The sequence below is a fragment of the Triticum aestivum genome, chromosome 6A, assembly GCF_018294505.1.
Source record: "Triticum aestivum cultivar Chinese Spring chromosome 6A, IWGSC CS RefSeq v2.1, whole genome shotgun sequence".
NCBI classification, from domain to species: Eukaryota; Viridiplantae; Streptophyta; class Magnoliopsida; order Poales; family Poaceae; genus Triticum; species Triticum aestivum.
The window spans coordinates 517,333,841-517,349,115 of NC_057809.1; the positions used below are offsets into that span (position 1 = coordinate 517,333,841).

Sequence of the window (15,275 nt, forward strand, 5' to 3'; positions counted from 1 at the left end):
CTGCGACCATGCATATAGTAATTAATTTAATTCTGTTACTATATTCACCAAAGGTTTTACTATCAAGGTGGGAAAAAAGTGGCACGATTTGGCGGAGCGGGGACCGTGTCTGCACATAGTAACCGTTTTAATTCTATTACCATATATACCAAAAGAGTTTACGATCAGGTGGAATAAAAAATCGTTGATTAGGCCGAGTGACCCATGCGATCTGGCCGGAGCGTATAATTAGCATTCTGCGCTCAGGCTCACTTTAGCGCCACCGTATATATATATATATATATATATATATATATATATATATATATATATATATATAGTGTTACTATTCATCACCCAGGGTGCAGAATAAGTTATTCTTCACCCGAGGTAATCTTCATAAACAAATTACGTTTGGGATACAAATAGTAACATTCATATTGATTCACTACGTAAAATTTGATATAAGAAAACAAAAAAAATAAGTTATAAGACCAGAAATATCACATTTATATATGTTTTACACTATGATTTTACGTTCGTAATTTTAAGTAACATAAAATATTTTTTATGACGAGCATATATTTTCTTATGTTCTTTTTTTACGTATGAAATAAGACAAAATTTACAAAACTTAAAAATATGGTGCATTGATGTCAAAATAGAGAGGGGGTGAAGAATAGTTATTCTTCACCCAGGGTGATGAATAGCGCGACCCAAGGTCGCGCTATTCATCATCCTGGGTGAGGAATAGTTATTCTTCACCCCCCTCTATTTTACCATCAATGCACCGTAATTTACGTTCCGTAAGTTTTGTCTTATTTCCGACGTAAAAAGAGACTGTAAGAAGAAAAAAAAATTGTAAAAAATATTTTATGTTATGTAAAATTACGAACGTAAAAACATAATGTAAAATACACATAAACTACAAATTTTCTTGTCTTGTAACCTATATTTTTATATTCTTATGCCAAATTTTACATAGTGAATCAATAGGAATATAACTATTTGAATTCCAAACGTAATTTAATTATGAAATAATTGTAAGATTACCAAGAATAACTTATTCTACATCCGGGGTGATGAAAAACCAACCAACCAACCAAATCCACCCCTCATGTAAACCTCCCTCCTGTAGTAATTGGTGGTAAAAGGATCCATGGGTATTATTACTGGAAGCTAAGTGTATTACGATAGAACCTAAACCTAGAATTAAATTGTAAAAGAGTCTACCACATTCACTACAAACTGCAAAGCGTTTTACCATCAAGTTTAATGCCAGATTAAATAGTAAATGAATCTAGTATTTTTACTACAGAACACTAAGCATCTTACAGAATGAACAAACCAATTATTCCATGGGTTGAGCATTGAATAACACGTGCATATGTAGTAAATAGATTATCATTTTTACTACATGTTACATAGGACATTACCACTGATTGTTCACGCAGGCTTTCACAGTAAAGAGACCAGTAAGTTTTATTATATATTACATCAGACATTACTATCAATTTACGACCATGCCTATATACTCCCTTCATCTAAGTGTATAAATCACCTTACGAAAACCAAATAATTTCAGAACACTATGGCGTGAAAGAGTAGTACTAGTTGCATGCATATTAATTAGACCCCATCTATTAATTGAAGGACCAATGCATGCAATTTCTACGGGACGCTATTGGTATTTGAAGAGGTCTTCTAATTAATAGCACATTTTTAGTTGAGAAAAGAATAATGTGATTGACTTCATCCGCCATTCAATTATTTTTCCTAGTCCAATCTCTTTGCGCCTAGGTTACGGTGCACCTTCTAAGAGCAAGTATAATAAGTCCTACTCAGCAGGCTACAAGACTTGCCACGTCACAAAAATCCTACATGGAAGAGAGAGAAGTGAGGAGAGAGAGCTAGTCACCCACCTATACGCATGTTACGAGGCGCAATAGCTGGCTTGCAGCCCGAGCTGCTGCCTGTAAACCAGCGCTTTGCCATTCCTCCCAATCCCAGCATGCAAAGATTAATACTTAAAACCAACCCAACAGCTAACCTATAGCTGTCCTATTATATGGTGTTGGCTGTATGAAGACTATAGATGACATGGACATGACTATAGAACCGGCCGCTGTCTCTCTTATTAACCATGCTCTAAGATGCCTAATTCACCTAGATGGAGGGAGTAGTAATGAAGTTAACATTTTTACTACATGTCACACGGGCTATTACTATCAATTTATGACCATGCATCTATAGTGCTCCCTCCATCACAGTTTAGAAGGCACAGTTAAATTTGCATGTGTTTCCATAATAGACAAGGTTTAAGGCGCATTGCATTTATTTTTAGTAGCTAATTAGTACTCCGATATATTATTTCTATATGCATGTGTAGTGTGAATGTTATTTTTTAGCCCATCTCAGAACCAATAGATAACCACCGAGATCCCAGAGAATTCTAAGCACGTCTTCTAAACCGTGACGGAGAAAGTAATGAAGTTAACACTTTTTACTACATGTCACATAGGCTATTATGATCGAGTGGGAAGAGAAGCACGAGGATACGCATATATATAGTAAATGTGCCCGTTGCAACGGGAGAAACAAATTCTAGCACGCATTAATGAAACAAATTCTAGCACAACAAATAATCAATCCCAAGGCGGTCACTCTGTTTTATTGGTGTCCAAAAAAAAATCTAAATTAGCTAGAAGATTGCCTCATCCCTTCCTAGGAGAACGTATCCTGTGCACCGGATGAATTGGTGCAACGAATGCGCCGACTGATTCTGAGCCACTGGATGAAGAACAGACGGGTTGGATCTTAGTATAAGGTGGCAGCCGGTACATTTCACACAATGGACCTTGTAAAGTCATTCAACTACACAAGCAGTCCTTCCAAGATCCCATCGTCTTCTTCCCTTCGCTCTTCTCCCTTCTGTACCTGTACACCGAGGATTTGCAAGCTAGGGTTAGCGATTTGCTTCATCGCCTCTCTCTCCTCCACCTCCCCCTCTGCTGGGCCACTCTGACCTTCTCCCTACTGTATTTTGTACCTAATTCCAGCTCTGTACAAGCGCCCCCTCTCCCCTGAAACGACCGCGCCACCGACGAGCGCTTACATGTAGCGCCGCCATGCTGTAGGTCTGGGCAACATTGACCCAGCCATCGCAAAGCCGGCCATCTTCTGCAGCTTAAAGTATCCAGGGTATGATCTCTTATTGAGTTATCCAAATATTATGTTTCCTCCCATCTGTCAATTTCCCCCAATTGCAGCAATGGTGTAGCAAACAGGCAAATAGATGTGCTCGTTGTTCCCATACTTAATTTGTAAACAATTTTCATATCTCCTGCAGCCTATAAAGTAAGATTTGTGCATGAATGTTATGACTTGTATGTGAAAAAGCGAGTTAGCGTACATGTCTGGAGTAGAATATACTTTGAAGTGTCTTATTTTGATTCACTTTGTTGATCGTAAAATGAAACTGCACTTTAATGTCCAATTGAACTTTCTGAATTCATTACTAGTTCTTCTTATTCATGCCTTTTTTCTTTGTTGCAATCCACATTCAAACAATTCTTTAAAATAACAATACTGATCTAGCGTACATGCCTGGAATCATCTCACAAATTTTTGATACATGTAATTGTAGTACATGTGAATTTTACTTGTAGATGTACTCTGACCGACCTGTGCCTATGGCTATCGCTATTTTTGTTCAACTGTTTCTGAACTAAGTCCGATGCTCGCAACCGAGAAATCACACTTTCAGGTTTCATTCTAATAAATGAAAGCAAGGGGTGTATCCCTTTTCTCTACAAGAAAATATGATTCTTCACTTGATTTATAACAATTTCAGGTTAGTTGTAGTCCCCTTCTTTTAATTTTTTCTGTACCTCATGTACTTGCAGGAATGAAGAGCAGACATTAAGGTCAAGATCTGGAACAAGAATATATTTTGTAATGGCAGCAAGTAAGAATATATTTTTTACAATCAACACTCACCAATGGTTTTAGGAGTAAGAGCCATGATCTGGTACACAAATCTTAAGCAGTGTCACTGAAATGGTCTTTAGCATAAAGTTTATTCTTACCCAATCAGATAATTTGGTTGACCTCTCATATGGATATGCTTCTAAAAATAGATGATGTTCCTATTTTTTCAGGTACTGTCTGGATGTTCAGCTGCAAGCTCATTTATAGTTACTTTGTCTCTTCTAGCCAGCCAAGATATCTCTGTCAGATGATGAGGGGAGCTGCTAATTCAGGATATATTGGCATCTGAAACGTAATGTATCTCTTGTAGTAAAGTTATTGACAACAGAACATGGTGGACCTTCTGTTCAAGAGTTGTGTAGAACAAGCTATCCTTATGAAATATGTGCGTCATATATATGTACACAATGAGTGAATCCGACTGTGTATACGACAGTGGTGTACAAGAAATTTAAATATGGTACTGTCAAGTTTTCTACGAGACAATTGTAGCCTGGATGAAATTACTTTAGTGCATCTTGAAGCCTTAGTGCAACTTCTCCAGTGATTATGACACTTGATATGTAATTATTAACACTGTCATACAAACACACCTCTTAATTTTGTCATATAAATAAGCATATTTGGATATTATCATTCTTTTCCATGTAATGGCCAGATTGCAGATTTGTTAGTTAACAATAAGCTAAAGCATCCTTTGCAAAAAAAAGAGAAAAGGCAGCTGTGCATTTACATAACTTATGAACACTCTTTCTATTCACCTAAAAAATGAGTCGATCGGTCCCTAACCGTAGCTTGCAGATAGCCTCAGAGGTACAGAGTGGAACAGAGCAAACGGAAGGAGACTATGGAAGAATCTTGGAGGGACTACATGCGCAGTTGAATAACTTTACAAGGTTCATTATGCAAAATGTACCAGCTGGCACCTACTGCTAACATCCAGCCCGTCTGCTCTCTATCCCGTGGTCCAGATTCTCTCGGTGCATCCGTTGCATCAGTGGAGCCGGTGCACTGGATATGTTCTCCCCTTCCTAGGTGTATTCCAGTGAACTTGATTAACTGATTGGGTACTTCCTATGCTAACCAACATCCAAAATTATAGGGCCAAAACGATGAACTATTCATTTTAGATCAATTCATTTTTCAATGATTTTAAATAGAATGGTTGTGATTAAAACAATATAAATAGGTCGACGGGAAATACTTGGCACAAATGACCCTTAGGGCGCATTTGTACATCAGGCACCGAGGCATGGGATTGCATCAAGGACCCTCGGCAAACCTCATCTATCCCTTTTGTAGAAAGTAAAAAAAAAACCAGAAACAATTGTGTGTGCCCAATTCGGTGGACAGATTGCTAAACAGGTATATACCGGGTACACAAGAATTTTCTTCGGTGTCATGTGAAAGTACAATTCGTTGGGTCATAACTGCAATTTCTCATCATATTTTCTATTACTGGTTGCTGTAAACTCAAAATACTGGATTTCAAAAGGAAAGACCATCCATATTCTTAGAGATGAAGATAACTTACACAATAACAGTTACATGAAAATTTGATATGGTTTTCTTTACATGTAAAAATCACAAATCTGGGTCCTTGTTGAGTATAAAATAAAAATAATGTAATTCAGTTCTTGTACAACTCAAGTACTTTGTACATACTTGATGGCCGGGAAGAGTTCTTAATTCTGATTAAGAAACCAGTATACATTCTATTAGCATTAATAGAAGAATGTATGGAGATGGTATATGCTAAACTGTCAAATATATAATATAATCAGAACCTAGGCATTATGCCTTCGCTTAATACAGAGGGCAGAAGGATTAGCTATACAATGAAGATAATTTGATATTTAGTGTGTGTTATGAAGAAACTACGGACAACGAACAATGCGTATCCTCTTCATGAGAAATATCATATAGATTTCATTGGCTATATTTAGATTTCATATTGCGAGGTTAATTAATCTAAGATCCATGTTTAATTCATGCATGCATCATCTTAAGTCGTATATTACCTTAAATTGTAGAGGCCACGGGCTAACAACACTATACAAAGTTGCTCCGTACTTGTATGCCACACACCATGGTCAGATCAAACGAATGCATGAGCTAGAGCAACATACATATGTGTGGAGCAAGCACCAAACATCTATCTCTGAAGTTCATAAGTGGTTTTACCAAACCCGCCAAAACATATAACACATAAGCTTTTACCAAAACCAATCGTTATACAACCATAATTACAATTTATTTATGTCTGCCTGTTAGCTTGTGATACACATCGACACACAACATGAAAAACATGATCACCAAGAAGAGCTGTGTATACGCCGGACAAATTAAACTATGCAACCATCGGCATATAGTAAGGAGAAGCAATTCATGATTTTAAAATTTACCTCAGATGAACAGCATGGAAACAACCGTGCAACTAAAATATCAATCACCGCATGCATGGCCCAGGTTCCGGTGTAGCAATTCTTCTTTCTGTGTTGTTAAACAGGCAATCAATCTATGGTGATTTTGGCATGTGCATCTGAGTGTCACTTTTCCTGGATAAAAGCAACACACATTTTTTCTCACCTCGATCATCTGGTTTTCTGAAAAAATGCCGAGAATACATTTAAGCGCATCAATGATAGTCCATATCGATAAATCAGGTCATATGGACTTGTCTAGAAACAAAAACATGAATTCTTATACGAACATACAGATGGAATTTTGAACCGACACTTAAGTAAGTGTAATATAAACTTTGAGAGGAATTACTACTTCAAATGCCACATGTATCACAATTAACATAGACTATCTTCAGTGTTGAAATTTCTTGAGAAGGGAAAACTGTACTCTAAATTAACATCAAAGCCATTATATATATATAGTATGGCAATCTTGGATGTCTGTACTTTAAGGAGACATGCTAAGCAATATTACATTATTCCTATTGTGGGGAACATATTCATGATTTGAAACAAAGATCGTCTATCACTGGGAAAGTAACCACCTTATATCTAGTATAGAGCAACTGTTCAGTTGAGCACAAACAGAAAAGCTTGAATTCCATAGTGTCATGATTAGCAGAAACAACATGCACCTATCTTGTGGACTGAACACAAAGAAAACAAGGACCCTATTTATTAAAAAGTAGAAACAAATACTAAATACTTCTTCCTATGGTCAAATAATTATTACCTCTATTGTCATAGATATGTGTGAACTAACTTTCCAAGTACTAACAAGGTAGCGAATACTAAATACATCTCCAGAGATGAACCATGTTAGCACACTACATTCATTTAAATCGACCCCTGCAATATTCAAGGATTGCTCCCAAAATTAACTTTGCTAGATACAAAAAATTCTTCTACAATCAGCTATTGTGGACCTTCCGTGGGTATCCATTGGAATCTCATGAATGCATCCTACAGAGATGTATTATCAAGTTCTATGGTGCTGATGAAAGCGGCATGGGAGGTTTGAAGTGTTGCTGTAGCATTCCTCACAAAGGCCAAACCCAATTACTTTATAGGCAATCCTTGCATTTGACCAAAGTAATTCAAGATATGGGAACTAAACCAAGGATACATTGGTGCTTATAAATACCTTCCACTTGGATTGCGCGTGGTCGTTTGGATCAGTTCTGATGAAGCAGTGTCCTCGCCGTCCTTGTAGAGAAGGGTATGGGTGGAGGAGCTGGCTTCCATGGACAGCACACACTCGGTCGCCGGGGTGGCGCCCAGCCGGACCATCTCCGGACGACGCAGGGAGATGGGGAGCGGCAGTGCGACGGGTCTGTTTTCCTGGATTGGGCGCTCCATGTGGGGCGTTGAGGAGCAGAGAGCCACTGGGTCTTGAGCCAGTGGAGGGTCTGGACTAAATCCCCTAAATTTCTCCACACAAAAAACATAATAACATCAGCACATAATTCAACTTGATCTCAAATCCACATGCCCTGGACAACAAATCCATTTTAAGTACACATAATTAAAAGTTGCAAATAGTTTTGTAGTTCTGCTAAAAAGCAAGTTGGAAACTATTATTAGTGAAATATTTCAGCACCTACTCAATGTTTATATCCATTTAAGTATCTAGTTTGTTAGACAAAAAATATGCAAGCAACATCATGAACAACTCTTCATAACTTAATTTTCCTAGATACATTGGACTGTACACCATGTTCACTTTTGAAACAAATTACACCAGGCTGCCTAATACACCAAAGAAAAACCTGAAAAAATAAAGATCAATTCCTCATAAGCATAACATCAAACATGTGGTGGGTGGCATATCAAGAACAGAGGCACACATTTATTTGGAAGAATGCAGTTTCCAATCCATGAGAGAGACACAGAGAGACAGGAAGAGACATAGAGATCCTGATGGAGAGGAGAAGTAGCATCAGCCGTGACCATCATTACAGAGCGAGAGAGAGAGGGAGAGAGAGATGAGAGGCCGCTCCTGCCATTCGAGGCGATTGTGTAGGAGACGATGGGCAAGGGGAGGCGAAGTGGCGCGTGGCGGTGGTTGAAAGCCTATAGGTGTACGCAGGCGGAGCGGCGCACTGGGAAGGTGGCTCCGCACGGCGGCGATCGATGAGCAGGAGCTGAAGCGGGTGGCGGTGCTAGATGGCTGGGAGAAGGTGGCGTATTGGAGGACGGGGTCGTGTAGTGTGTGGATTCTTTTTTCTTTTTGGACTAACCTACCAACAGGAGCTCAGATTGGCCGCACCCATGGCAGTCCGCCGTGGCTGCCGGCGCCGGACCCTGAGGTAGGAGACGTGCGAGTGGACAGCCGGGCGAGATGTGGCCGCACGCGGCCAGTGCATCGGGAGGAGCAGGTGGTCTGCGATGCATCGAGGGGAGCTGGGGGCATTGGAGGACGATGGGGGAGGAGGATGAAGAGGGCGTGGCTAAGCAGCATCGACGGGGCCATCGACGATGGTTGGGGCGGAGCAGCATCGACGGGGCCATCCCGCGGCGGGCGACTATGCGGCCTGAATTGGGGATAGGCGAGGGCATGTGACTAACAGGAAAACGAACCGGTACGTTTACTTATGGATAGCAGTGATGGGAGTGCGGGTTGAATACAAATAAGTAGGAGGACTATTTTGTAAAAAGTGCGCAACGGTGAACCCCACTCACCCCGTGCTTTATTATTATTAGGGAAAAGATATACACACACAATATATATACGTTACAATATATACAATATATATACAAATTGTACACAGATACAATATACGTTACATACAAGAGCTCTATACAATATATATATATATATATATATATATATATATATATATATATATATATATATATATATATATATATATATATATATTCTAACACCCTCCCTCAATCTTAACTGTGGCCCAACAAGTTAAGATTGCGCCTACAACCTTCAAATAGAGGCTGCGGTAGAGGCTTCGTGAAGATGTGAGCAAGTTTATCTTTGAAGGAGATGAACTTGATATGAAGAAGCTTCTGTGCAACACGTTCCCTCACAAAGTGATAGTCAATTTCGATGTGCTTGGTACGAGCACTGAAAACTGGATTAGATGAAAGATATGTCACACCAATATTATCACACCATAGAACCGGTGGCTGCTCTTGAGATACTCCCAACTCTCTCAACAGAGGCTGTACCCAAATGAGCTCAGCCGTGGCATTGGCAACCGCCTTGTATTCTGCTTCAGTGCTACTCCGAGATACTATGGCCTGCTTGCGCGCACTCCAGGTGATCAAGTTGCAACCAAAGAAGACATCATAGCCCCCCGTTGATCGCCTATCATCCAGGCTCCCAGCCCAATCTGCATCAGAGAACGCCGAGAGAGCACTCGAGGAGGTAGACCAAAGATGCAAGCCATAGGAGACAGTATGAGAGAGATAACATAGTATACGCTTCACAGCTGGACATCTCCTATGCGGTAAACCAACAGGTACATAGTAACCTCAGGACGCTGGAACATGAACAGAGACGTGTCAGCAGTGGACGGAGCAAATCCAAGACGTCGAAGAACCGAGCCAAGTCAGACATTCCATGCACGAGGAGTATGCTTAAGTCCATAAAGCACATTAACAAGACGACACAAATGATGTGGACGAGCAGGATCAACAAAACCTGGAGTCCTGGAGGTTGCTGCATGTAAACCTCTTCCTCCAAGACCCCATGAAGAAAAGCATTCTGAACATCAAGCTAACGCAGAGACCACCCTTTGGTAACAACCAAGGACAGAAGCATCCGAATGGTGGTAGGTTTCACAACTGGACTGAAGGTATCCTCATAATCAAGACCATACCGTTGTTTAAACACTTTGGCCACCAACTGAAGGAAAAATGCCCGAGAGGCAATAATAAAGTTGTTATTTATATTTCCTTATATCATGATAAATATTTATTATTCATGCTAGAATTGTATTAACCGGAAACTTAGTACATTTGTGAATACATAGACAAACAGAGTGTCCCTAGTATGCCTCTACTTGACTAGCTCGTCAATCAAAGATGGTTGAGTTTCCTAGCCATAAACATGTGTTGTCATTTGATGAATGGGATCACATCATTAGAGAATGATGTGATAGACAAGACACATCCGTTAGCTTAGCATTATGACCTTTAGTTTTATTGCTATTGCTTTCTTCATGACTTATACATATTCCTCTGACTATGAGATTATGCAACTCCTGAATACCGGAGGAACACTTTGTGTGCTATCAAACATCACAACGTAACTGGGTGATTATAATGATGCTCTACAGGTGTCTCCGAAGGTGTTTGTTGAGTTGGCATAGATCAAGATTAGGATTTGTCACTCCGAGTATCAGAGAGGTATCTCTGGGCCCTCTCGGTAATGCACACCACTATAAGCCTTGCAAGCAATGTAACTAATGAGTTAGTTGCAGGATGATGCATTATGGAACAAGTAAAGAGACTTGCCAGTAACGATATTGAACTAGGTATGATGATACCGACGATCGAATCTCGGGCAAGTAACATACCAATGACAAAGGGAATGACATATGTTGTTATGCAGTTTGACCGATAAAGATCTTCGTAGAATATGTAGGAGCCACTATGAGCATCCAAGTTCCACTATTGGTAATTGACCGGAGTTGTTTCTCAGTCATGTCTACATAGTTCTCGAACCCATAGGGTCAGCACGCTTAACGTTTGATGACGATTTATATTATGAGTTATGTGTTTTGCTGACCGAAGTTTGTTCGGAGTTCCGGATGATATCATGGACATGACTAGGAGTCTCGAAATGGTCGAGAGGTGAAGATTCATATATTGGAAGGTTGTATTCGGACATCGGAATGGTTCCGAGTGATTCGGGTATTTTACCGGAGTACCGAGGGGTTACCGGACCCCCCGGGGAAGTATTGGGCCAATATGGGCCTAAGGGAGAGAGAGGGAAGCCAACGGGAGGTGGCCGTGCGCCCCCCTCCTTGGGAGTCCGAATAGGACAAGGAGGAGGGGGCGGCACCCCCCTTCTCTTTCCCTCCCCCTCTCCTTCTTATTCCCTCCGGTGGAAGAAAGGAAAGGGGGGGGGGGCGAATCCTACTTGGACTAGGGATCCAAGTAGGACTCCCTCCATGGCGCTCCCCTCCTAGCCGCCGGCCTCTCTCCCCCTCCTTTGTATACGGGGTCAGGGGGCACCCCAAAGGGAGACCAAGATTTGTCTTAGCCGTGTGCGGTGCCCCCCTCCACAGTTTACCACCTCGGTCATATTGTCGTAGTGCTTTGGCGAAGCCCTGTGCGGATCACATCACCAACACCGTCGCCACGCCGTAGTGCTAACAGAACTCTCCCTCGACCCTCTACTGGATCAAGAGCTTGAGGGACGTCATCGTGCTGAACGTGTGTTGAACATGGAGGTGCCGTACGTTCGGTACTTGGATCGGTTGGATCGTGAAGACGTTCGACTACATCAACCGCGTTACATAACGCTTCCGCTTTCGGTCCACGAGGGTACGTGGACACACTCTCCCATCTCGTTGCTGTGCTTCTCCTAGATAGATCTTGCGTGATCGTAGGAATTTTTTTTGAAATTGCATGCTACGTTCCCCAACAGTGGCATCCGAGCCAGGTCTATGAGTAGATAATATGCACGAGTAGAACACAAAGAGTTGTGGGCGATAATAGTCATACTGCTTACCACCAACGTGTTACTTTGATTCGGCGGTATTGTTGGATGAAGTGGCCCAGACCGACATTACATGACCACGTTCATGAGACTGGTTCTACCGACGTGCTTCGCACATAGGTGGCTAGCGAGTGTCTGTTTCTCCAACTTTAGTTGAATTGAGTTTAAATACGGTCGATCCTTGTTGAAGGTTAAAACATCACACTTGACGAAAAATCGTTGTGGTTTTGGTGCGTAGGTAAGAACGGTTCTTGCTAGAAGCCCGTAGCAGCCACGTAAAACTTGCAACAACAAAGTAGAGGACGTCTAACTTGTTTTTGCAGGGCATGTTGTGATGTGATATAAATTGTTGTATGAGATGATCATGTTTTGTAAAAGTTATCGGCAACTGGCAGGAGCCTTATGGTTGTCTCTTTATTGTATTAAATTCAATCGCCATGTAATTTCTTTACTTTATCACTAAGCGGTAGCGATAGTCGTGTAAGCAATAGTTGGCGAGACGACAACGATGCTACGATGGAGATCAAGTTGTCAAGCCGGTGACGATTGAGATATCATGATGATGCTTTGGAGATGGAGATCAAAGGCACAAGATGATGATAGCCATATCATGTCACATTTTTTGATTGCATGTGATGTTTATCGTTTATGTATCTTATTTTGCTTAGTATGTCTGTAGCATTATCACTACAAAAAAAGACACATCCATGACATTTTGGGCCGAATTTTTTCCTCTCATACTTATGACACTTCTATGATGATAATTGTGACAAAACCCAGTATCATCATAGATGTGGTGGTGTCCTACTTCTATGACAAAAAATTATGACAAAAATGGGCTTTTCGTCCTGGGCGGGCCGGAGACGCAGCTGCATGACATTCTTTGGGCCATCCATGACAGAAAAAACTATGGTAGAAGCGAGGGCGAGGAAAATATCGGGGAGTTACCGATTACGTTGGGTGGTCGGGGGCCGAGCGATGCGCGTTTCTCCCGTACGTATGCGCGCGTGTGTGAGGCGTTGTGCTCTAACTGAACCTGAGCGAGGCATTGGGCTCTAACTGAACCCGAGCGATTGCACTGCAGGCTACGCGTTACTGAACCCGAGCGATCGATCGATCCCTTGCTGTCAACTGAACCCGAGTGATTCCTTTGCTACTACTGCTAACTGAAGCCGATCGATGTTGCCTCTGGATGAAGCGTGAGCGTTGTTGGGGGGGGTTGGATGAACAGCTCCCGGTGGGGGGTTGGATGAACAACACCCCGTGGTAGAAGAGGCCATTGCCGTTGGATGAACAGTATCCCGATCGATTGAGCCGGTGGATGAACAAGACCCCGTGGAGGGGTGGATGAACAGGACCCCGTGGAGGGCTGGTTGAACAGTAGCCGGTGGAGGGCTGGATGAACAGTAGCCCGTGGAGGGTTGGTTGAACAGGACCCCGTGAAGAGGGCTGGTTAAACAATAGCCGGTGGAGGAGCGTGCGGTGGAGGCTGGATGAACATGAGCCCATGGATGAACAATCGTAGGTGGGAGGCCGGAGGAGGTCGGCGGTGGATGAACAATAGCCCGTGGAGGCTGGAGGAGGTCGACGGTGGAGATGAACAGTATCCCGTGGAGTCCCGTTTTGCGGTATGCCTCACCCCTCCCGATGAACAGGACCCCCGTTTCAACCATAGCGCTCCAACACACAAGTCTGTTTCCTCTATTTTGCGGTACGCCACACCCCTCCCGATCAACATGACCCCGTTTCCACCGTAGGAGGTCCGTTTCCTCCGTTTTGCGGTACGCCACACCCCTCTCGATGAACAGGATCCCGTTTAGACCGTGGCCGGTCGAACACAAGGCCGTTTCCTCCATTCTGCGGTACGCCATGCCTCATTTTCATCAGCTGTTCCATCCAAGCTGATTGGCTCTCGATGAATAGCACGCGTTCCGTTGCCTCCCGATGAACACAACGCATTCCGTTGCGTCCCCATGAACACGACGACGGTGCAGCTTCTCCGTTCCGACCCAGCCATGTACACGAGCCATGGCCGTATGTATGCGCGAGTAGGCGTTCGAGACCCCGCCCGTATGTATGTACGTGGCCGTATTTACTTCCTTGCACCCTGGCCGCTGTACGTACATGTACATGCTACGTGCGCGCCTCTACTACGACACGTGTGTGCCTCTACTACGACACGTGCACGCCTCTATATCGACCAGTATGTACGTACACGTTCTCGACCAGAATGACAACACTACGTACGCTTCGACCAGGTGGGTCCCGACTGTCAGGCACTTTCTTGCATGCGAAGATGTAGCTGATGGGTCCCAGCAGTCAGCGGGGTGAATCATTTTTTTCGCGAAATACGGTGGCCCGTATGGTGGTTCCCTGCTGTCAGGTGGAGGAATCATTATTTTCCGCGTAATAAGGAGGCACTTTCTTGTTGCGGCCGTGGACCCAGCTGCCAGCCTCTCCACGTACAGTAATCCTCCGATGGAAGTTGTTCGTTGACCACGCCACGCCGAGAGCACCAAAGTGGTGGATGACGGCGAGGCCTAGGAAGGGGATAACGCGGAGCCAGGGAAGACGCGGCAGTGGATGCCCATCCAGAGAGGAGTATGAGGGTTCACTGGTTTGGCTGCGGTGTGAGGATGCCGTCGCCGCAGGGCCTGGCCAGCGGTGGGAGTGGTAGGGGCGGTGAGGCCTCCGCGGCAGCACAACTGGCCACGGGAGGCAGGAGCAGGCGACACGACCGGCGGTGCTTTGGGCGGCTGGAGCAAGAAGACCAGAGGTTGAAGAATCATGATGGCCGTTGGATGGACATCGTACGGTCACTGCAGCTAGAATTGTTTATATTGACTAAATTGACAAAGCCCTTGGCACGCGTCAACTTAGTAGGCTCACAGGTCAGCCTCCGAAATGGTGCGCCCCAGATATCAGGGGGAGGAATCATTTTTTGGGTGGCTGAAGCTAGAATATCCGAGATTGAAGAAGAAGCACAACATCTGTTGGATGGACATTCAACGGACACTGCTGTTAGAACCGTGTGTTGACTACAAGTTGAGAAAGCCTTGCATACGCGTCAAACTTACTTTTTTTAGGGGACGCGTCAACTTAGTAGGCCCACAAGTGTGTGGCAGAGAATTTATAACCCATTTGTGATTTGTAAG

The 15,275-nt window shown here is 43.0% G+C and overlaps 1 protein-coding gene and 1 long non-coding RNA gene across 6 annotated transcripts; one reads left to right on the forward strand and one right to left on the reverse strand.

The window, feature by feature from the left end:
* The first annotated feature begins 2,690 nt into the window (after positions 1-2,690).
* Positions 2,691-4,447, forward strand: LOC123128222 (uncharacterized). Of its 2 annotated transcripts, XR_006462980.1 has the most exons (4): positions 2,845-2,943; positions 3,039-3,180; positions 3,885-3,946; positions 4,140-4,447. It is a non-coding gene; the product is annotated as an uncharacterized lncRNA (long non-coding RNA). The 2 variants fall into 2 exon arrangements; XR_006462979.1 differs by having other exon boundaries at positions 2,691-3,180.
* Positions 4,448-4,530: 83 nt separating this feature from the next.
* Positions 4,531-8,983, reverse strand: LOC123128220 (uncharacterized). 4 transcript variants are annotated; one of them, XR_006462977.1, is made up of 4 exons: positions 7,579-8,983; positions 6,559-6,575; positions 6,375-6,462; positions 4,531-5,000 (listed from the first exon to the last, which is right to left on the reverse strand). XR_006462977.1 is itself a non-coding variant. In XM_044548164.1 (4 exons), coding segments are annotated over exons 1-4 (342 nt in total). In that variant the 5' UTR covers positions 8,284-8,983; the 3' UTR covers positions 6,148-6,418. The 4 variants fall into 4 exon arrangements, 1 of the variants encoding a protein (XP_044404099.1); XM_044548164.1 differs by lacking the exon at positions 4,531-5,000 and having other exon boundaries at positions 6,148-6,462; positions 7,579-7,857; positions 8,282-8,983; XR_006462976.1 differs by having other exon boundaries at positions 6,375-6,575.
* Positions 8,984-15,275: the final 6,292 nt, after the last annotated feature.